This window comes from Pipistrellus hanaki (assembly GCF_964339955.1).
Source record: "Pipistrellus hanaki genome assembly, chromosome: 3".
NCBI lineage: Eukaryota > Metazoa > Chordata > Mammalia > Chiroptera > Vespertilionidae > Pipistrellus > Pipistrellus hanaki.
The window spans coordinates 182,342,395-182,366,058 of record NC_140505.1 but is presented as its reverse complement, the minus strand read 5'-3'; the positions used below and the strand labels follow the sequence as shown (position 1 = coordinate 182,366,058).

The 23,664-nt window shown below is 47.8% G+C and overlaps 1 protein-coding gene and 1 long non-coding RNA gene across 3 annotated transcripts in view; one reads left to right on the top strand and one right to left on the bottom strand.

The window, feature by feature from the left end:
• LOC311619005 overlaps positions 1 to 23,664 on the top strand; it is a 48,356-nt gene that overhangs the window by 1,944 nt on the left and 22,748 nt on the right. For both annotated transcript variants that reach the window (XR_014794431.1, XR_014794432.1), the window contains exon 2: positions 26 to 97. This is a non-coding gene — a long non-coding RNA (uncharacterized lncRNA). The remainder of the gene's footprint in view (positions 1 to 25; positions 98 to 23,664) is intronic.
• Positions 97 to 23,664, bottom strand: part of LOC311618964 (uncharacterized protein) — an 84,663-nt gene continuing 61,095 nt past the window's right edge. Inside the window, exons 12-13 of the mRNA XM_084876766.1 lie at positions 1,608 to 1,769; positions 97 to 1,256 (exon numbers count right to left, since the gene is read on the bottom strand). Coding sequence (XP_084732892.1) covers positions 961 to 1,256; positions 1,608 to 1,769 — 458 coding nt within the window. The 3' untranslated portion in view covers positions 97 to 960. The remainder of the gene's footprint in view (positions 1,257 to 1,607; positions 1,770 to 23,664) is intronic.

The following is a 23,664-nucleotide window of genomic DNA, read 5'->3' as shown; positions in this document are numbered from 1 at the left end:
GACCAGGCATAGGGGGAGGGACCAGGCAGAGGAGGAGGGACCAGGCAGAGGGGAAGGTCCAGGCAGTGGGGAGGAACCACACAGAGGGAAGGGCCAGGTAGAGGGGAGGGGCCAGGCAGAGGGGTGTGGCCAGGCAGAGGGGGAGGGACCAGGCACAGGGGGAGGAGGAGCTGGTTCCAGAGCTGCTGCCCCTCCTGGAAGACAGTCTGAGAATGAGAGATAGGCACGAAGAAGGAGCCTATCCCACCTTCTTTGCTTAGGCCCAGGCGTTTTACCAGGGTTTGGGTTTCTGTCGCGGGTTTCCTCCCAGACCCCCTCTGTGAGGGGCACCGCCGTCCGGCCCGCGTGCAGGGGTGGCTCCACTCAGCGACACCGACTTCGTGGCCGAAGACACCGTGTGATGGCCGGCAAGACCCTGTAGAGGCAGGGCTCCGGCCCAGGGGAGGAACGAGCAGCCAGGCCCACAGCAAAGAATGTAGCATGGTGCGCTTTCGCCTAGCATGACTTATTAGCTCTGAACACAGCTTATTACAAACCCCCAGGTGCTCCAGCCCCAGGCACGTCCTGTTCCAAGTCACCGCAAGGCGGCGTAAACAGAGACCAGGCCAACTGTAACTGCCTGCACTCAAAATAAACCAACCCCAGGTGCTGTGCAAACCATCAAAAATGTTACTGTACTAGTGGAATTTCCTAGAGCTCATACAGCTGCCCTTTCTTTGTTAAGACTTTTAGCCAGGCATCCCTGAGACGGGATAAAAGGAGCGTGCTCAGAGTGGGTCTGGGCTCTCGTTGCTCGCTGCTGTGTCAGTTAAGACTTGAGCCCGGACCCGAGTTCATAAGAAAGGCTTCCTAAATTTCGATTTGGCTGACTGGTGGTCGTCATTCGCGGTCGCCTTACAACATCCACAGCACAAAAACGCCAGCAAACAGCATCGGAGGCGAGTCTCAGAGCTCCTCCTCTCACGCATCTTTCTGTCCTTCGCTCCAGGCATCAGGCCTGCCCCCGAGCGAGCCCCAAGCGCCCCGGCCACCGGTGCCGCCGGTGCCTTCTGTGCCTTCTGAGCCGCCTGTGCCTTCTGTGTCGCCTGTACCACCTGTGCCGCTGGTGCCTTCTGTGCCGCCTGTGCCTTCTGTGCCATCTGTGCCGCTGGTGCCTTCTGTGCCGCCGGTGCCGCCTGTGCCGCCTGTGTTGCCTGTGCCATCGGTGCCACCTGTGCCTTCTGTGCTGCCTGCGCCACTGGTGCCTTCTGTGCCGCCTGTGCCTTCTGTGCCATCTGTGCTGTTGGTGCCGCCTTTGCCGTCTGTGCTGCCTGTGCCTTCTTTGCCGCCTGTGCCGCCTGTGCCATCTGTGCCGCTGGTGCCGCCGGTGCCGCCTGTGCTGCTGGTGCCAACTGTGCCTTTTCTGCCTTCTGTGCCTTCTGTGCCTTCTGTGTCTTCTGTGCCACCTGTGCCTGCTGTGCTGCCTGTGCCGCCTGTGCCACCTGTTCTGCTGGTGCCGCCTGTGCCTTCTGTGCCTTCTGTGTCTTCTGTGCTGCTGGTGCCGCCGGTGCCACCTGTGCCTTCTGTGCCACCGGTGTCTTCTGTGCCTTCTGTGCCATCTGTGCCACTGGTGCCGCCTGTGCCGCCTTTGCCGTCTGTGCTGCCTGTGCCGCTGGTGCCTTCTGTGCCGCCTTTGCCGCCTTTGCCACCTGTGTCGCTGGTGCCATCTGTGCTGCCTGTGTTGCCGATGCCATGTGTGCCTTCTGTATCTTCTGTGCCGCCTGTGTCGCCTGTGAAGCCGGAGCCACCTGTGTCATCTGTGCCGCCAGTGCCGCTGGTGCCACCTTGCCATCTGTGCCGCTGGTGCCGCCTGTGCCGCCTGTGCCACCGGCCACGTGCTCCTGGGGAGCGTGTGTGTTCGGAGCCACGCGGAGCTCCCGCACTGAGAGAACAGAGAAAAGGCTTCAGGGAGCTGTCACTCACCGCTGAGCTCAGAAAAAGGTAAAGCAAGGAGCAGAGAGCAACCAAAGCTGAAAACACACCAGCCAGGCGGGGTCACCGCTGCTCAGCGCCCCGGCTGGCAGGCCTGGCAGGTGTTGTCCAAAACGTTGATGTGTCTTTCCCTCCCCCTGTCCCCTCCTTCCCAAGTTCCCGCAGCTGTTTCACTGATGTGATGGGGGGAGGGGAGGGCGGGGACGGGAAGGGGGGACTCCTCCTGCCCCTTCTTGAGCTCATTCTTCATTTGCGGATCCCCCGCTCAGAGAGTCTCCTCTCAGAAAAGAGTTCGAACAACCCCGCAGCAGCTTTTGGGGATAAACCACCTTCTCATCCTGCCACCACCGACAATCAGAAATCTGAACCCACCTAAGTGTTTCTGAAAGGGAAGGTGCATCTAGTGCATCATGTGGTCGTCTAGCCCAGTGGTCGGCAAACTCATGAGTCCACAGAGCCAACTATCAACAGGACAACGATTGACATTTCTTTGGAGAGCCACATTTTTTTAAAACTTAAACTTCTTCTAACGCCACTTCTTCAAAACAGACTCGCCCTGGCCGTGGCATTTTGTGGAAAAGCCGCACTCAAGGGGCCAAAGAGCTGCATGTGGCTCGGGAGCCCCAATTTGCCGACCTCAGTTCTAGCTTCTTGCTTCATCCCCAGTCCCAGACCCTTTAGGTGCCAGCAGCTCCCAGACAAAGGCTGGTGGCCAATCAGAGTGGGCCTCGGGGCTCCTTGCCCGCCTCTTTCCAGGTGGGAGGGGCGTCTCTGGGGGAGCTGGGGCCCTCTTGCCTGCCTGCAGGTGGGGGAAGTCTGGGAAATGAAGCCCTAGGCTTGATGGCATCACTGCTATCCTCTGGCTCCTGACACACCGAAGGCCACTTGTTCCCCTGAGCCTTCTAAGTAGAGGCTAAAAGATGAAATACAGAGGGTAGCCAGAGACCGGGATGGCAGGACACAGGCTTTATTGGCAGAAGGGTACCTCTGCCGGCTGCTTTCAGAGAGAGAGAGAGAGCTCTGAAGAGAGCTCCGGCCAGGGTACAAGCACCTTTAAGGATAGGGGGCGGGGCTTAGGGCACTCAGCACACACTGATTGGTGGCTTCATGTAAGGCCTATGATGAGGGGCCTAGGGACTTAGGGATGGGGGGGGGCTTAGGGTATTGGCAGGTGCTGATGGGTGGTTCAGAGCTCTGGAAGGTCTGGCTGCAGGTGGGGTTTACAGCTGTCCTGATAGGAAGGGAGGACCAATCAGAGGCCAGTTTGAGTTGGTTTCGACAGAGTGCAGACTAACGCATGTCTAATGAAAAGACTGCATGCACCCGCAAGAGACTATTTTACAATCTAAAACCGCAGTGTTCATAAGAGCCAGGTGGAACACTGAACGGGAGAAAATATGGCGGAGGGAAAGCAGCACAGGGAAAAGTCATAGGTCTGCAGGCGAAGGAGAGTGCCCAGAACGAGAAAACACAGTGGTTTCAGGAAGAAAAAAAAAACAAAAAACACCTATGTTCTAACACAGCCTGAGGGAGGTCCCCAGCAGGCAGGCTCATGACAGCCACAGAAGCCAGTAAGCATGTTAGCACCCACACCCTGTTTTTATTTTATTTTTTTTATGTTCTGGAATAAATAAATAAAAAGTGTATTTAATGGCAATGCACTGCTTTCAAGAGAGCAGCTAACAAGCTTATGTAGGTGAGTGGGGAAGGCAGGAAGGTGCACACTGTTCCTAAGGAGGTCGGAAGGAGGCCTGGAACAAGGGTGGGGGTTGGGGGCATGGTATTGGGGACTACAGGGCCTCTCCCTTCCCGGATGGAATCTAGTGGAGCAGGTTTCAGTCCTTCTGTGTGCAGACAAAGTATCCTATCAAGGGATTGCTGCGGTTGCTGCTGGAGGGGGAGGGGGAGGGGGGGAGACAGCCGGTGAGCTGATGAGGAAGGAACCACACTGCAAACCCTGGTAAAGGATCATATAAACCACATGTGTCAAACACAAGGCCCGCGGGCCAAATTCAGCTCGCCAGGCCTTGCAATGTGGCCCGCACCGCGCTGTCATCACTGCACTCCGCTGTCAGTTTATGACATTGTCAGTTTATGACTGTTCAGTAAACCATTCGGCCCGCGATTTAGGCTGGATTTTAGATTTTGGCCCCTTCTCTGATTGAGTTCGACACCCCTAAAACAGAGCTCCTTGAAAATGGAGCTGGAGCTGCCATCCCCGAGGACCTGCCTGCGTGCCATGTGCCTCAGCCCCTTGCAGTGTTAAAGCGGCCTCCGCCCTGGGCCTCGGCGAACTTGTACGGAAAAAAAACCCGCTTGCAGCGATCAGCAGACAGCAGTCACTGTGACACCAGGACGGGTGACCACCGGACAGAGGACCACCGGACTGGGAATTAAATAACATTGCTTAGAATTAGCTTCCCTAAGGGATGTCGTCTGCACCAATGGAAATGCCTGGGAAACGTGGGCTTCGGGACACAGACTTCGTCTCGTGGGCCTTTGTCCGACAAAGTTTGAAGAATAAACTCGTGGACAAAAAGGCTTCTTTAATTTTAAAAAAAAAAAAAAAGTGGAAGTTTATCGGAAGCATATACTGATAGATCCTCCCTTACTTCAGTTGATGGACAGACATAAACCCCACCTGCGGCCAGACATTCCTGAGCTCTGAACCACCCATCAGCACCTGCCAAATACCCTAAGCCCCCATTCCTAAGTCCCTAGGTCCCTAATCAATCACTGTGTGCAGAGTGCCCTAAGCCCCGCCCCCTATCCTTAAAGGTGCTTGTAAGCCCCTCACTCCCTCTCTTCCGCATCTCTCCGTGGAAGCAGCCGGCAGGGGTACCCTTCCCTCCAATAAGGCCTGTGTGTCTTCTCTATTTAATCTATCAAATACAAACTTCCCATCTGGGGGGGGGGGTCCCCTAAAGGGGTCCCTCTTGGGAGAGGCCCCCAAATGGGAAAAATCTGTGCACGTTCTCTCTCTCTCTCTCTCTCTCTCTCTCTCTCTCTCTCTCTCTCTCTCTCTAATAGGAAGAAAAAAAAAATCTACATCCAAAAATCTAAAATCTGTAATCTGCCTGGTGTCCTGTGTCTCCAGTTTATAAATGCTATAGTTCTTGGTGTGACCCTGACCCTTTCTCATTGGGCCTCTTCCCCATGTTCGGACCCCGTGCTCTCCTGATTGGTCTCTCTTTTGTTTCAAAGTCCAAAGCTCACGTGGTGCCCGGTTCTTCTCTCCCCCTCATCTTGCAACATTCCTCTATCTCCTGTGAAAGTATGGTCCCCTCTCTCCGGCATCTATTCTGTGAACATTTCTCAATGTCCTACGAGAAAGTAGGTTTCCTCCATCCCGGTACCTCATGACTTTCCTTTATCCCCTTCTCCGGTGGCATTTCTCTGTCCTTCACATCCCTGTCTTACCTGCTCCGGTTGGAGTGGCTTGGATCTCCTTTAGGGCTCACTCTCTCAGTCGTCTTGGCCAAGGGAAGTGTTATTAACCAGGTGGGTCTCCCAGCTGCTCAGGTCAGGGCTGCGTCTGATCCACCTTACAATTGCCTTCATTGCTCAGGCCAGAGGGATACCTCTGTCCTTCCCATATGCATCCTCCCCCGGGGACCCTCTGTATTCCCTAAGCCTGCCTGTGTGGTCCCTAGAATCCCTTTCGCCTTCCTCCGATTGGTGTAATTGTTCTTCTCCCCTGGCTCATGATACCCCTGGCCTCTGTCTCCTAATCAGAATATTACTTGGGCTTCCGCCTGAATTCATGATTCCTCAAGAGCTATCCTTCGTGGTCCCAAATACACAATAGTTTCCCCCTACCTTTCGAAGGCCTTTTTGTTTTCCGGTGACACCTTTCCCATCAGGGACCCTACTGTCCTCAGCACTGGGAGAGAGTGCGCGGGGACTGAGGAAGCCATGAGTTAGATCCCCCCCCACCCTCCCTGCAGGAACGAGGGGCAATGAAGATGGAGGAGAGAGGACAGGTTCACCTTCACAACACTCGCCAGCTGACAGTGCCCGGACTCCCAGAGCACAGGAAGGAATCCGCTGGCAAGGCCACAGGCATTTTCTCTGCCGCCCCACCCCGCCCATCTAGGCCCGGCCCCTTTGATTCCCCTCAGAGCTGAGCCTCTGGCTGAGCCTCCGCCTCACCTGTGGCCCGGGGGCCTGCTTCCCCTTGCTTGGCTGGGGGCTGAGGCAGAATCATGCCGGCTTCCTCTTCCTTGGAAGATGAGTTCCTAAGGCTTCTTTCCTGCAAGAGTTTATGTAAAGAAACAAAACCGTCCATCTCAGGAGTGCTCTGGGGCAGAGGTGGGCAGAGCCAGGCAGAGCCAGGCAGAGCCGGCCAGCTATGAAGGCCGGCTCCCAGCTTCATCCTGACCTGCTCCACCTGGGAGAGAGGGGCAGGTTACAGGAGCTCCCTGTCCCAGCCAGCCAGGGCCACCGTGACAGAAAGCCACGTTTGATTCTCATCGCTCTGGAGGCTGCGGGGCCCAGACCAAGGTGCGGGCCAACGGGGTCTCTGGTCAGGGATCATGAACCATGACCTCATTCAACCCCAACCCCTCCCCAAAGCGGCATCTCCAAACAGTCTCCAAAGCGATGGGTCTTAGGGGGACACATTTCCAGCCCCAGCACCCCCAGTGGCTCAGTGTCCTGTCTGTACAACCAGGAAGCCCTTTTCCCAGGCCAGGAGCCTGGAGAGTCATCAAGGGAGACACAGAGGCACGGCCGGGCCTGTCCAGGTTGGGCACCATCATCATCTCCAGGAGCCCTCGTCCGAGGGGCAGCCATGCAAACTGCACACTCTGGCTTCCTTCACACCCTCCCCTAACCCTGGGTGCCCATGAGGCCTAGTCCCTCTCCCCTCCCTCCAGCCTCACCTGCAGGTGCTCATAGAGCTGGGTGAGTACTGCCAGCTTTCTCTCCCACTCCTCAGCCTGGGCCCTCAGCTGGTCCGCCTCCTCGGTTCTGGCTCCCTCTTTCAGCTGCTTCCAGTGCTTCGCGAGGCTCCTCATGTCCATGCCGAGGAAGAGGCCAGCCAAGGCGCTGTGCTTCAAGAAATCTTTAGTCCCCATCGCCAGCGGGGTGCCTCTGAAGGCCCTTTTCACAATCCTGGTGGTCCGGGCCGAGGCTTGGCCAGTGAGGAGGAGATTCTCTGCGGCCTCAGCCAGGAGCGGCTTGGCTTTGACTAACTCCAAGGCCCGCATGTTGTTCTCAATGTTTTCGATGGTTTTCCCAACGCTATAGACAGTCTTTCCGGCCTCCATGATACTGTTGACAGCCTCCTTGACCTTTTGGTCAGGGTCAGACACTTCGAGGCTGACCTGAGCTTGGGCTTGTTTATTGTGAAGGTATTCCAAAACGCTGGTCGCCAGGCTGGTGCCCCCAGCCACTGTCCCCAAGCCTTGTCCAGCAGCAGAAAGCATCAGGCTTCCTCCGACTGTGACCGGGGCGAGGGCCAGCCCCATGAAGTTCATGGTCCCGGAGACCACAGCGATGGAGTCAGTCACCAGTTTGGTCTGGGTGAATTTTTTGTGGGTTTTGTCAATGTCGTCTGCGATGGCACGCTGCTTTTTGATGACTGCTTCTAGATCCGCTTTCATCATGGGGAACTCTTTCAGAAATATTAATTCTTCAGGGGACAGACCGCCATCTTGTTGCTCTACATCTTCACCTGGAGGAATGTCATCATTGTCCAAGATACAGAACAGGTTTCCTGTGACTGCCCCCAGGCAGCACTCACCCCACCCCGGGGGAACCACGGTTCTGACTTCTAGAGCCATTCATTAGTTTGCCTATTTTTGAACCTCATATAAATGTTTCATGTATCAGCAGTTTAAAAAAAATGTTTGGGAGACTTCCTGGAAGATGGCGGCCAGGTAAACACTTATAAGAACTGCCTCCCACAACCATATCAGTGCTGCAACGGGGATCTTACCTGAGACTTGAAAGGACCACAGCTGTGGGGCCTCGACCAGCGCGGACTCGTGGATTCCACAGAAAGGTTGGATTTTGCTGGGGATAACACGGGGTGTCTTTGTCCCAAGGAAAGCTAAAGCGGCACCTGCGGCAACCCCTGCGGCAGCCACTGCGGCCACTGGGGCTGCAGAGACAAAAGCGCGTGCTGAGACCCCAGAAATCTGCATCCACAGAAGCCCCCCACTTTTGGGTCTGGCGTGATTCGAGAGAGTGGACGGGGGTCCCCAAGGTTGCTACTAGTGGGGTTCTCTAGGGAGCAACCCATTCTGATCCGATACGGTAGGAGTACATAGGAGTTGGAAAGCAGTCTGTAAGTGCGCGCAGACTCGCCCTTCGCGCACCTAGGCTGGTTCCCCTGCAACACTTTGCTTCGGATTACAAAGGAGAGATCACTCAGATTGGCTGACCCTAAGAGACAGCAGGAGGAAACTGCTTTTCTGGAAACTGAGAAGCAGAGCAGGGAGAAATCATCCAGGATTCAGCTCCGAAGCCAAACAAACAAACAAACAAACAAACAAACAAAAACGGTATTGAGTGCCACAGAAAAAGAAGGCTAGAGCACCCAAAAAGGTGGGACATCAATCCACATACACTGCCACCTGGGGTCTGGAGTACAAACTGACTGTGTTTATTATTAGTTTTATTTGATCAAAAACCAAGAAACTAAGGAATTGCCACTGAGGTGCAGCAGAATGCAGGGAACTGCAATATGGTCTGGACTGAGAAACAGGCATGTCAAATAGAATAACAGAAGTGAATGGCCTTCACAACTGCACACTTTTTTTGCTAAATTTATTTTTTTTATTTTCATTTTTTTGCATCTTTTACTTAAGAAACAATTTTTTCCTCACTAGATTTTAACTGTTTAAGTATTACATTTTTAGGTTCAATAAGCATTTTTACTACTGCTATTTTAATTTTTTTTTTAGTGCCATTTTATTTTCTCTTTATTTTACATTGGAATTACTGTTCTTCATTTTATTTTCATTTCTCCGTTAACATTGTTTAACCCTATCTCAACACGACCTTTACACCATCACTGTCTTCCTAACCTTCCCCATTTTGCTATCCTGTTTTAGATTTCCTTACTCTTTCTGTATCCCCCCCTGCTAAAATTTCTACTCTACTTATATATCTAATTTCCAATCCCCTGTGCCAAGTGCATACACACCCCTCTCTGAGCTGTATTAACTAGCAAAAAATAAATAAAAATTGTTTTCCTCACTGTTCTTTTGATGCTGTTTGGGGGAATGATGACTATATTGTATTTTTATGCATTTTAGTGAGAGTATTTTGCTTATTCTTTTGTTGTTGCTGTTGCTTGGTATTTTCTTATTTGATTGATTTTTGTTCGTTGTTATTTTATTACTTCTGTTTTCCTTCCTGTGCTGGAAATTTGGGGGTGTTGTAGATTGTATTATTCTTCAGGTACTGCTGACAGCATTTGTTGGGGTTAGTGGTTGTTCAATTGAAATTCTCTCCCCATATATATAGTTTATTCCCCTTTTATCTCTTACTCGCTCTCTCTCTCTCTCTCTCTCCCTCTCCCTCTCTCCCCCTCTCTCTCTTTCCCTCTCTCTCTCTCTCTCTTTTTCTTCTCCCTGTTACCCAAATTCATTTTGACACTCTTTTTCCTACCTTTTTCTTCTGCTCCATCCCTCTTCTCTTTTTACTCTTCCTCTTTCTCTCCTATTCCCTAATTTGCCTTTCCCTAGTGGTTACCTTTATTGGAGGTTATTAATATTGCAAATACATTTCTGTCCAGTGCCTTGTGTGTTGTACCTGGTTGTGTTTTATTTTGTGCTTTAAATCAATGCAGAAAGAGAAATCAATGCAGGAGAGAGACATCCTGAAAAGAGAGACCATGGGGAGACAAAGAAACAGCCCACAAATGAAAGAAAAGCAGGCATCACCAGAAAAGGAAGTAAAGGAGTTAGAGGGAAGCAACCTACCAGAGCAAGAATTCAGAGTAACGATCATAAGATGGCTAAAAAGAATGGAAGACAAATTTGACAATATGAGTAAGACCCAAGAGGAAATGAAGAAAAACCAAGAGGAAATGAAGATGACCCAAGAAGAAATGAAAAATGACATCGCTACTATGAAGAACTCAATAGAAAGCATCAAGAGCAGACTGGAAGAAGCAGAGGACCGCATCAGTGAGCTAGAAGACAAGATGGAAAAAAATACCCAATTAGAGCAGCTTCTAAAAAAAAAGATTAAAAAGCAGGAGGAGAGCCTACGGGAGCTTTGGGACAATGCAAAACAAAACAATATTAGAATAATAGGGGTTCCAGAAGGAAAGGAAACTGAGGTAGACATGGAAAACCTATTTCAAGAAATAATGACAGAAAAGTTTCTTGAGATAGAGAAGAAAAAGCCCACACAAATCCAAGATGCTCGCAGAGTTCCAAGCAAAATGAATCCCAGAAGACCGACGCCAGGCACATTATAATTAAATTGGCAAACACCAATGACAAAGTAAGAATCTTAAAAGCAGCCAGAGAGAGACAGAAAGTTACATATAAAGGAACCCCCATCAGACTAACAACTGATTTCTCAACAGAAACTTATCAGGCCAGAAGGGAATGGGATGAAATATACAAAGTCATCAAAGGAAGGGTCTGAATCCAAGAATACTGTACCCAGCAAGGCTATCAATCAAAACTGAAGGTGAAATCAGGAGCTTCACAGACAAAAAAAGACTAAAGGAATTTATCTCCACTAAACCAACAATGCAAGAAATGCTAAAGGGTCTACTATAAAAATAAAGAAAAAGGAAGTGAAGAAGGAACACAGGGGTATAGAATAAAAATGGCATTAAATGAGTACCTATCATTAATAACTTCAAATGTAAATGGTTTAAATGCTCCAATCAAAAGACATAAGGTAACAGATTGGATAAGAAAACAAGACCCATACATCTGTTGTCTACAAGAAACCTACCTCAGAAAAAAAGATGCACACAGACTGAGGGTGAAGGGATGGAAAAAGGTTTTCTAGGCAAATGGAAATGAAAAAAAAGCTGGGGTAGCAATACTTATATCTGACAAATTAGATCTCAGAGTGAAGGACATAACAACATAACAAGACATAATGAAGGCAACTTCATAATACTAAAGGGAACAATCCAACAAGAAGAAATAACCCTGGTAAATATATATGCACCCAATACAGGAGCACCCAAATACATTAAAAAAACAAAAAAACAAAAACTGCTGGAGGACATTAAGGGAGAGATTAATGGCAATACAATCATAGTAGGAGATTTTAATACCCCACTCTCATCCTTCGACAAATCATCTAAACAAAAAATTACCAAAGAAATATCAATCCTAAATGACTCACTAGACCAGATGGAATTAATTGACATCTTCAGAACATTCCACCCCAAAGCCACAGAATATACATTCTTCTCAAGTGCACATGGGTCATTTTCAAAGATACACCATATGTTGGGACATAGGCAAAGTCTCTTCAAATTCAAGAAGATATAAATCATATCAAGCATCTTCTCAGATCATAATGGCATAAAACTGGAAATTAACTACAATAAAAATAATCCAAAGAAATCAAACACATAGAGACCAAACAGCATGCTATTAAACAAGGACTGGGTTACCAGAGAAATCAAGGAAGAAATTAAAAACATCCTGGAAACAAATGACAATGAAAACACAACAATCCAAAATCTATGGGACACAGCAAAAGCAGATTTGAGAGGGAAGTTCATATCCCTACAAGCCTATTGCAAAAAATTAGAAAAAATGGTAACAAATGATCTAACTCTACAACTCAAAGAGTTAGAAAAAGAGCAACAAGAAAAGCCCAGTGTAAGCAGAAGGAAGGAAATAACAAAAATTAGAGCAGAGATAAACGACATAGAGACCAAAGAAACAATACATAAGATCAACAAAACCAAGAGCTGGTTCTTTGAAAGGATAAACAAGATAGATGAGCCTCTAGCCAGGATCACCAAGAAACAAAGAGAGAAGATCCAAATAAACAAAATCATAAATGAAAGAGGTGAAGTAACAACAGACCCCACCGAAATACAAAGGATTGTTGCAAAATACTACGAACAACTCTATTCCAACAAACTGAACAACCTGGAGGAAATGGACATATTCCTAGAGAAATACAACCTTCCAAAACTCGATCAGGAAGAATCTATAAATCTCAATAAAACAGTAACTTGGGAAAAAATTGAAACTCGTCAAAAAGCTTCCAACAAACAAAAGCCCAGGGCCAGATGGCTTCACAGGAGTTTTACCAGACATTCAAGGAAGAACTAAAACCTATCCTCCTCAGACTATTCCAAGAAATCCAAGAGGAAGGAACACTTCCAAACTCCTTCTATGAAGCCAGCATCACCCTAATACCAAAACCAGATAAAGACAACTCAATGAAAGAGAATTACAGTCCAATATCCCTTATGAACATAGATGCCAAAATCCTCAACAAAATTCTAGCAAATCGGCTCCAGCAGAGCATCACAAAGATCATACACCACAACCAAGTAGGATTTATTCCAGGAATGCAAGGATGGTACAATATTCGCAAATCAATAAACGTGATACATCACATAAACAAATTGAAAGATAAAAATCATATAGTCATATCAATTGATGCAGAAAAAGCATTTGATAAAACCCAACACCCTTTCCTGACAAATACTCTCAACAAGGTGGGAGTACAAGGATCATACCTCAACATAATAAAAGCTATATATGATAAACCCACAGCCAACATCAGACTCAATGAGCAAAAACTAAAACCATTCCCTCTAAGAACAGGAACAAGACAGGGTTGCCCACTCTCACCACTCCTGTTTGACATAGTACTGGAAGTACTAGCCATTGCAATTAGACAAGAAGAGGATATAAAAGGCATCTAAATTGGAAAAGAAGAAGTAAAGTTATCCTTATTTGCAGATGACATGATATTGTACATAAAAAACCCAAAAGACTCCATTAAAAAACTAATTGACTTAGTAAATGAACTTGGCAATGTAGCAGGATACAAAATTAACGCCAAGAAATCCATGGCATTTCTATATACCAATAGTGAACTTGCCAAAACAGAGACTAAAAAGGCAATCCCATTTACCATTGCACCAAAAAAATTAAGATACCTTGGAATAAACTGAACTAAGGAGGTAAAAGACCTATACGTGGAAAACTACACGACACTGAAAAAAGAGATAGAGGAAGATGTAAACAGATGGAAGAACATACCATGTTCATGGATCGGTAGAATCAACATAATCAAAATGTCCACACTTCACAAAGCAATCTATAGGTTCAATGCACTCCCCATTAAAATACCAATGGCATATTTCACTGACCTAGAAAAAACTCTTCAAAAGTTCATTTGGAACAACAAAAGACCCCGAATAGCCACAGCAATCCTGAGAAAGAAGGGTACAGTAGGAGGGATCTCAATACCAGATTTCAAACTGTATTACAAAGCCACTGTTCTCAAAATAGCCTGGTACTGACACAAGAACAGACATATAGATCAATGGAATAGAATTGAGAACCCAGATATCAACCCAAATCACTATGCTCAGTTAATATTTGACAAAGGAGGCACAAACATACAATGGAGTCAAGACAGTCTCTTCAATAAATGGTGTTGGGAAAATTGGGCAGACACATGCAAAAGAATGAAACTGGATCACCAACTTACACCAGACACAAAAATGAACTCAAAATGGATACAGGACTTAAACATAAGATTGGAAACCATAAAAATACTAGAGGGATCCACAGGCAGCAAAATCTCAGACATATGCCAAAAGAACTTCTTCACTGATAGGGCAATGGAAGCTAAAGAGAAAATAAACAAATGGGACTACATCAAAATAAAAAGTTTTTTTACAGCAAAGGAAACCATCAACAAAACAACAAGAAAGCCCTCTGTATGGAAGAACATATTTGCAAATGTTATCACTGATAAGGGTTTAATCTCCAACATTTACAGACAGCTTATATAACTTAATAAAAGGAAGATAAATGACCCAATTAAAAAATGGGCAATGGATCTAAATAGAATCTTCTCAAAAGAAAACAGAAGGAAGGCCAAGAGGCACATGAAAACATGCTCAAAGTCACTAATTATCTGAGAAATGCAAATCAAAACAACAGTGCGGTACCATCTCACACCTGTCAGAATGGCCAACATCAACAAATCAACAAACGACAAGTGTTGGCGAGGTTGGGGAGAAAAAGGAACCCTCGTGCACTGCTGGTGGGAATGTATACTGGTACAACCACTGTGGAGAACAGTATGGAGCTTCCTCAAAAAACTGAAAATGGAACTCCCATTTGACCCAGTAATCCCACTCCTAGGGATATATCCCAAGAAGCTAGAAACAACAATCAGAAAGGATATATGCACCCCTATGTTCATAGCAGCACAATTTACAATAGCTAGGATTTGGAAACAGCCTAGGTGCCCACCAGCAGATGATTGGATCCAAAAACCATGGTACATTTACACAATGGAATATTATGCTGCCAAAAAAAGAAAAAATTCTCATCATTTGCAGCAACCTGGATGGAATTGGAGAACATCATGCTGAGTGAAACAAGCCAGTCAATGAAAGAGAGACACCACATGACCTCACTTATTTATGCATGATAAAGAACATTATAAACTGAAGAACCAAAAGATAGATATAGAGACAGTAAAGCAACAAGCAGACTGTCAAATTACAGCGGGGAGGTTGGGGAGATCTGGGGGAGATAAGAGATCAACTGAAGGATTTGTATACATGCATATAAGTACAACCAATGGACACAAAACTCTGGGGAGGGAGGATATGTACGGGAGGGGGGGGGCATTGGTATATGTCCAAAAATAATAATTTAATAAAAAAAAATATATTAGAAAAAAAAATGTTTGGGATGCATTAGTTCATTATATAAATACACCACAATTTGCTTATCTATTCTCCTGTCAATGGATACGTTTAGGTTGTTTATTCTTTTATCAATTTATACTAGAGGCCTGGTGCAATGTCTTCATTCATGGGTAGGGTTCGTAGGCCTGGCATGTGATCAGGGCCAATCGAGGACTTCTGGCTGTCGGCCGGGGCCTTCCTTCATTCCATGCACATCCTTGCCACACCCTGGTGCTCAGCGAATGTCATAGCACGTGATTGAACTCCTGGTCTCCCTGTCAAACTCCTGGGGGGACACTTTGCATATTAGCCATATATATATATATATATATATATATATATATATATATATATATATATATATATATATATATATATATATATATATATATATTTAGATTTAGATAGCTTCCAGCCATTGGCTATTATGAACAAACTAGAGGCCCAGTGAATGAAATTCGTGCAGGGGTGGGGGTGCCCTGGCCTGCACCCTCTTGCAATCCAGGACCATTGGCTCCTAACTGCTCACCTGCCTGCCTGCCTCATAACCCCTAACCACTCTCCTGCTTGCCTGATTGCCCCTAAACACCTCTGCCTCAGCCTCCATTGCAGCGGCTTTGTCTAGAAGGATGTCAAGGTTGACATCTAGAAGGACATTTGGCTGTCCAGTCTTATTAGGAAATTATGCTTTTATTACTATAGATTACATTTTAATTGGTTGGACAGTTGTCTAGTCACCAGATGACCAGACATTCAGAATATTTGGCTTTCATTATATCAGATTGATTTAATGATTAAAATATCATCTACACAGGACATGGCAACAATTTATAAGGCCCCTTTGAATATCAGTCATAGTCCCAAGGACATAATAATATCATGAGAGCTTCAAAAAGCCCCATCTAAACACACAGGGGGGTGAGGGGTCTGAAACCCTCCCAGAATCTACTTGGTAGGTGGTGAGACCTGGGGGTCAGGGATCAGGGGAGGTGTGTGTTAGTCAAGAAAGAGGGGCACTTTGATTGATTGGTTGGTTGATTGATTGCACGAGGTGGTCATCCATTTGTAGGATTGGGTAGAGCTATGGGTTCACAGAACTGTATCCACTTTTCCTAACCAGCCCTAAGTCACCACGTGGTCTGGCAATGGCCCCGATTTAAGGTAGGTGTGAAAATGAGTGCTTGGGCTGGAAAACAAACTACGTTTGCAAGAGAGGAAATGGGCTGACCTGTTTGGAAGTTACTGCAATGGTCAGAGCAAGAGGCGGCAGCTGCTTGAAGCAGGTTGGTAGAAATGATAAACATGGTGGATTTGAAGGGTTCCACAGGATTTATCAGCGGATGTGGGACAGGCGAGAGCAGAGTCAAGGGTGACCTCAGGGTGAGTCACATTTGGGGCCTGAAGGACTGTAACAGGGAAGAGCCCATCTACTGAGATGGGTAAGAGTTTTCTGGGCGGGGCTTTGAGTTCATGTTGGGGTGGACTGAGTTTGAGATACCTGATTAGAGTGATGCTGATGTGCATAGATGACTCTCGTTCTGACTGGGCGAGCAAACGTGGGAGCCAACAGCGTGGAAAGTAGTTAAAGCCCCAACATTGCACGTGAGCCCCACCTGAGTGGCTCGGTGCTTGAGCACCCACATATGAACCAGGAGGTTGTGGTTTGATTCCCGGTCAAGGCACATGCTCAGTTTGCAGACTAAAGCCCCAAAGGGGGCGTGCAGGAGGCAGCTGATCGATGATTTTCTCTTATCATTGACATTTCTATCCCTCTCTCTTTCTCTCTCTTCATCTCTGAAATCAATAATTTTATATATATATATATATATATATATATATATATATATATATATATATATATATATATATATGTTGCATGTGAACCCTGAGGAGAGAGCGGCAGAAGCCAAGAATGGCGCAAGGTTGAGCCCTGGAGGACGCCACCAGATCAGCCAGGCAGCAGGGAGGCAGCAGCTGGCGAAGGACAGAACTAGGAACGAGTGTTGGGATCCAGTGAAGGGTGTGTGTGTGTGACTGCAGGTGTTTGTGTAACCTTGAATTCTCATGTGTTTTGGGCCATTCTGCTAGCCATCATTCTCTTACAAAGAAGTCACTGGACTCTGCTTTTCCCTCCAATGCAAGTGGCTGAAAGGGGGAGCTTACCTTCGAAGACTGGAGATGTCTCTGTAGTTGCCACGTCTGAAATGATCTCTCGGGTCTTTTCCAAATCCATAGTGATGGAGTGTCTGCCTGATGTGTCTCACGCTGTGGGAGGAAAAGGTTGACCTTGGCATTAGTATAGAGTCAGTGTGGTTAAATGGATCACAGCCTGCCTCCGTCTCTCACCAGTTCTGTGATTTCAAGGAAACTCACTGCTCTCAGTTTCCCTTTCCTCACCTGTAAGGTCACAAGGACACTGCCTCTCTCCATAAATATTGCAGGACAGTAGTTTCTGCATTTTTTCCTAATTATGAACAGGATACAAATCCTCTATTAAAGAAAAAGATTCTTCGATTGGGTCAGAAGGCAAAATCCAACTACATGCACTACTTACAAGTGATTGCAGCGGAAGCAGAGGCTTAGAAAGTTAAACCTACAGGATGAGCCGAGGGGTAGCAGGCCAGGGAGGTGGCTGCGTTCAGGAAATGGTAGCACAAGGGGTTCTCATGATGGAACTTCTGCAGATTAACTGTGACGACGACCACACAGATCTGCACGTCTGAAAAGTTGCATAGAGCTACATGCACGCACACACAAATGAGTGGAGGAGAGCTGGTGAGATGTGAGGAAGTGGTGTGTATCCACATCGACTTCTTCGTTGTGATAGAGTTCTGTAAGCCATTGCTGATGGGGAAGTGGGTAAAGGGAGGTATGTGGGATCTCTCTGTATGGGAATCTATACTTTTCTCAAAAAAATTTTTTTTAAATATATTTTTATTGATTTCAAGAGAGGAAGGAAGAGGGAGAGAGAGATAGAAACATCCTGCACACCCCACACTGGGAATATAGCCCAGGCATGTACCCTGACCAGCAATCGAACTGTGACTTCCTGATTCACAGGTTGACACTCAACCACTGAGCCATGCCGGCTGGGCCAATTTTCTCAAAATTAACACTTAAAAACACAGCATGCATGTATGAGAATGGCCAAGATCCAGAACACTGACAACATCAAATGCTGGTGAGGATGTGGAGCAACAGGAACTCTTGGTCATCGCTGATGGAAATGCAAAATGGCACGGTCACTTTGGACGACAGTGAATCAGTTTCTTACAAAATTAAACATACTCTTACCATATGATCCAGCAACTGTGCTTCTTGGTATGTTACCCAAAAGGAATTGAACATTGATGTTCACACAAAAACCTGCACTGGGATGCTTACAGCAGATTTATTTATGGTTGCCAATGTGTGGAAGCCACTAAGATGACCTCAGTAAGTAGGTGAAGGGATGAATAAACTGCGGGACATCCAGACAATGGAATATTATTCGATGCTAAAGGAAATGAGCTGTCAAGCTATGAAAAGACATGCAGGAACCTTCAATGCCTGTTACTAAGAGAAAGTAGCCAGTCGGAGAACGCTGCACTCTCTCTGATTCTGACTATGAGACATTCTGGAAAAGGCAAAACTTTGCAAATGGGAAGATCAGGTGTTGCCAGGGATTGGGAAAAGGGAGGGGTGAGTAGGTGGAGCACAGAATTTTTAGGAAATTGAACTGTTCTGTGTGATACATGACACTATACATTCATCCAAGCCCACAGAATGCACAACACTAAGATTGAAACTAAATACAAACTATGGACTTCTGGTGAAAATGATGGGTCAGTGTGGGCTCAGTAGGGACTGCTGATAATGGGAGTGGCTGTGCAAGTATGGGGGCAGGAGATATATGGAAATCTCTGTTTCTTCACCTCAATTTTGCTGTGAACCTAAAAAAAATTCTACCCTATATAATAAAGAAATAATATGCAAATTGACTGTCACACCCTCACACAAGATGGCCGCCCCATGTGGTCACAAAAAGGCCACCCCCATGTAGTCACAAGATGGCCACCACAAGATAGCCAGCAAGGGAGGGCAGTTGGGGGTAATTGGGCTGGTAGGGGAGGTCAGTTGGGGGTGATTGGGCCAGCAGGGGAGGGCAGTTGGGGGTGACCGGGCTGCCAGGGGAGTGGTTAGGGGGTGATCAGGCAGGCTGGCCAGCAGTCCCAGATTGTGGGAGGGATGTCCAGCATTTGGACATCCCTCAAGGGGTCCCAGATTGGAGAGAGTACAGGCTGGGCTGAGGGACACCCATCATCACCAGTGCATGAATTTTGTGCACCAGGCATCTAGTTTTTAAGTAGCAGACATTGTATGCAGACACACAAAAAAAGGAGCATTGCAGCATTATCCATAGTTTTAAAAGCCTAAAGGCCACCCGCATTCTTTTAAAGTGGATTGGTGACATAAGTTATGTAGCAATGACGTGATACACAGCCATGAAACCAAAAGAGGTAGTTGTGGAGGGACCTCCATAGACATGCTAAGTGCAGAGGCAGGAAGCAGACCCTGCAGAGATGCTTCCCTTGTGTACAAAAAAGACCCCTGTGCTTGTGCGGACAGGAAGCTGGTCCACCCTGTTAAGGTCAGGGCTGAAAGACATGCTGGCTTGTCACCACACACCCTCCTGTACGTTTTGTCTCAGCGATGTGCCCGCATGTGATCCCAACACACTTTTTAAAGACTGCTTGCTCCCTGGAGCGGGTTGCATGATGTGCCCCCAAATTCTGTGTCAAGCTGGAACCTCAGAATGTAACCTTATTTGGAAAGAGGTCTTTGCAGATGTAATTAGTTAAGGATCTTGAGATAAAAACCATCCTAGGTTAAGGGTGGGTCTAAATCCTTGTTTTAAGAGGAGAGGACGCAGAGGGACACGAAAAAGAACGCAAGGCGCTGACAGAAGCAGAGGTGGAAAGGGAGGCACAAGGGGTCCTTATGCTCAAGGACTGGACTGGGGCTAGCCAAGAACTCTGGGGGAGTGGGGAGGGAGCATGAAGCTGTAGAAGGCAAGGAAGGCTTGATTCTCCTCCAGCGCCTGCAGGGGGCACTGGAGCTGCTCACACCTTGGTCTCCAGAACTGTGAGAGAATACATTTCTGCTGTTCAAGACCTCCTAGTGTGTGGTCCTGTTGCTATCACAGCCTTAGGAAAGGAACGGATTGGCTCTCATCTCTGCCCCCCCTACCCCCGCCCCATCTTCGCCCCTCCCCCATCTCCACACCCCCACTCTCTCATCCTTGGCACTCTCTCCGGGGCTTGTGGAGAAATGGCATCATGGCATATTCTAGATAAGCCCCCACTCTCATGACCTCCTCTTTCCCCATCTCCCCATCCTGTTCTACGTCTAAAAATCTTAGAAAATGAATCCTCCTTTACCAATTTTGACGTTACCAAAACCCTTCTAGCCCGTTTTCCTCTAATTATTTGAACGAATGCAGATTTACAATAGACATTTTAGACACAAAGAATCTGACGCATCTGCACTCTCACTCCCCGGAACTAAGCACCGCCAGCCGTTTATTCTACAAGCAAAAACAATTTAGACTCCCGCTGCTCCTATGGTTTTGCATGATTTGTTGTCACTTAACATTATATTCTAGTGGCTCCTCATGTAACTAAAGCGTTTCAGACAGTGTAGAGGCCGTGCAGCGTTTCACCCCGTGGAGATATCATTTCCCATTTAATCGCTCCCCTGCTGTGGCATCTCTGGGCTGTTTGCAGTTTCAGTTTTTCTTTTATAAATAGCTTTTGATCCTTCCAGACATGTTGGTCACATGTTTGGTGATTTCTTTGGGATAGTCTTTGAGGTAGAATTAATGCATCAAAGATTTTTCTTCAAGAAGAAAAAAAAAGGTTTCTCCTCTCTAGTTTATAAAGCTGGGTTGGGGGGATTTGGCTCCGAAGTGCCCATGGCTATGATTTAAGCCAGACATGCACCTACTTACTTTAGGCACCTGTAATCCTCTCTGACGCTGAGAAATTGATGGTAATATTATTCTCATTTTACAGATGGGGAAACTGAGGTACAAGGAGACCGATGTCACACAGTTGGTAAGTGGGCGAACCCAGCGTGATTCCAGTTGATCTCAATCAGAGGGTGAGTTTTCTCCCCAGGGGAGATTGGTAATGTCTGTAGACATTGGTGGGAGGTGGAGGTGCTACTGGCATCTGATGCTGCTCAACCCTGCACTGCTCAGGGCGGCCCCACAAGAGAATGATCCCATCAGCGTTGCTGAGGCTGAGGAACTTCCCTGAAGCCCTTCTCCGCCAGCACCTGTGACACCCCCAGTTCTCATGTTAGTCCTACTGGTTGGACGAAGGGGAGAGGGGCCAGCAGGGAGCTCTTGGGTCCGGACAGGACCCCTCCCTATTGACCTCCCCGGATGTGAGAGGAGACAATGGGGTTGATGACTGGATAAGGCCTTCATTTGAGAGCTCATATTTCCTTGCTTTAATTTTTTTTGAAAATTGATTTCAGAGAGATAGAAACATCCATGATGAAAGCGAATCATTGATCTGGCTGCCTCCTGTACGCCCCACACTGGGGAGCCAGTCCACAACCCTGGCATGTGCCCTGGCCGGGAATCCAGCTGGCTCATGGGCTGATGCTCAGCCACGGAGCCACGCCAGCCCGTCTGAGGGTTCCTATTTCTGTTGCCCAATGGCCCCTCACCGCAAACCAGCTTCCAAAGCCTCCACCCTAAGAAAAGGGGGGTGACTGAAAACACAGCGTGGGGTCGGCCCCCTCCTTCCACGGCTGGCTATCCCAAAGAAACCTACACCCCAGCAGGTACTGGTGTTGGTTTTACATTTTCCACAACTCACCCAGCCCCTTTGCTTCTGCAGAGACCACAGCCCTGCACCTCGCCTGCAGGGAGCTTCCAGGGAAATGCTCGCCTGTGGTCTCCCACATTCTGGGAGCCAGGCCCTCTCCCTTTAGGACCCTGGGGTCCCCCCTCCCACTGGGGCCAAGGTGGCAGATGGGCTGGACTCCACTTGGTTGGTCATATCACACCATCAGGTTTTCCTGAGAAGGAGATGCCTGTCCTGGTTTTTTGAAGAATTTGAACTGCAGTCCTGGCCGGGTGGCTCAGTTAGAGCATCGTCCATAGGCCAAGGTTGCGGGTTCGAGCCCCAGTCAGGCACACCCAAGAATCAACCCAAGAATGCATAAATAAACGGAAAAACAAATCAATGTTTCTATCTCTATCTCTATTCTGTCTCTCTCCCTCCCTCTCTAAAATTCAATTAAAAAAAAAAAAAAAAAGAATTTCAACTTCAAATCCTCTCCAGGCTCACAAAGTTGGTAACTGGCAGGACAGGGACTTGAAGCCTAGCAGCCCTGAGCACAGCTCCTGTCCGTAGCCGACCCCTCAGTCCCCCAGGCAGCCTCCCTCCTCTGCCTGTGCCCCACCCACTCCCACTGCAGTCTGAGAGTCCTTACCTTTCCGGGGCCGCCAGGTCCACGGGGCACTGTGAGTGTCCGTCCAGGCTGCGAGGGCAGCGAGGGAAGTGGCCAGTGGCCTATGGCCATCGGGTATTTCTAACCAGGCACAGGCGCAAGCCCCGCCCCCGCCCCGTCCCTGGCTACCTGCCTGCAGATGGCTGAGCTCTGGCCAGAGCAGGGACCCTGAGAAAGTTAAAAGATCAGGGGTTCAAAATTCCTGGCACAGAAAAGCCAGTGGTCCTCAGCACCTAATCTAGGAAGCAGGGGCTTTCCGAGATGCGGTGTTTTACACTTTCACTTTCCTTCTTGCTTTTCTACAGGGGTCAGTAAACTGCGTTTCTTGAGAAAAACCCCTTGAGTGTGGCTCTCCCACAAAATACCACGGTGTGGGCGTGGCTATTTTGAAACAGTGACATTAGAAGAAGTTTAAGCTAAAAAAAATGTGGCTCTCCAAAGACATGTCAATTGTCGTCCTGTTGAGAGTTGGCTTTGTGGACAGATGAGTTTGCCCACCCCTGGTCTAGTAGATGTGAGGGGCGGGGGCTGTGCCATCAGAGTCGGAGGGCTGTGTGAGGGTGCGGACACAGAGCCCTGGTGAGGAGCCAGGAGCCCCCCCAGGGGCAGCTGGAATGATTGCTGTCACATCCCTTCCCATGGTGGGAGGGGAGGGCAGGAGAGCTCCCACCTTACCTGAAGTGTGAAATGCAAAATGCTCTGAAAACACACTTCTTTCCCGGTGCATTGGGTGGTGAAATCTGACCTGAATCAGTGCACGTTTATAGTTTTCATGCTCTCCACTTCATGCAAATGTTCTGTTTTACCAGGAAAGTATTGGCTGTGCTTGACCAGGGAGGGCTGCTGGGGCGTTACACGGTGTATTGTTAGGGTCACGGAGGAGGAATGCAGCAGCCCAAAGTGGAGAGGGATTATAAATGTATTAGGTCATCTGGATACCAGGTGGGCTGAGCCCCCAAATAGGGCCGGCACTCAAAGACGGGGAGTCGGCGGTTTTTAAAGGACTCCAGACGGGCCTTTTCTGGGCGGAGAATTCTCTGTGCAGGTCCGGATTCTGGCAAAGTCTGGAGGGGAGAGAGGATGGTCTTAGCAGGTGTAATGTCCATGGTGAGGTGGCCCAAAGGGGAGTTCCCAGAGAGAGGGGATATGGATTCAATGATTGGATCAGACCTAACATTATAATACCTGCGCCCCCCAAATTGGAAACTCCAAAAACACAACTGGCCCCCGTGATTTAAGATATAGGAGGCGGTGGTTCCCCAACTCTCCCACTTTGCAAATGAGGAAATGGAAGCTTC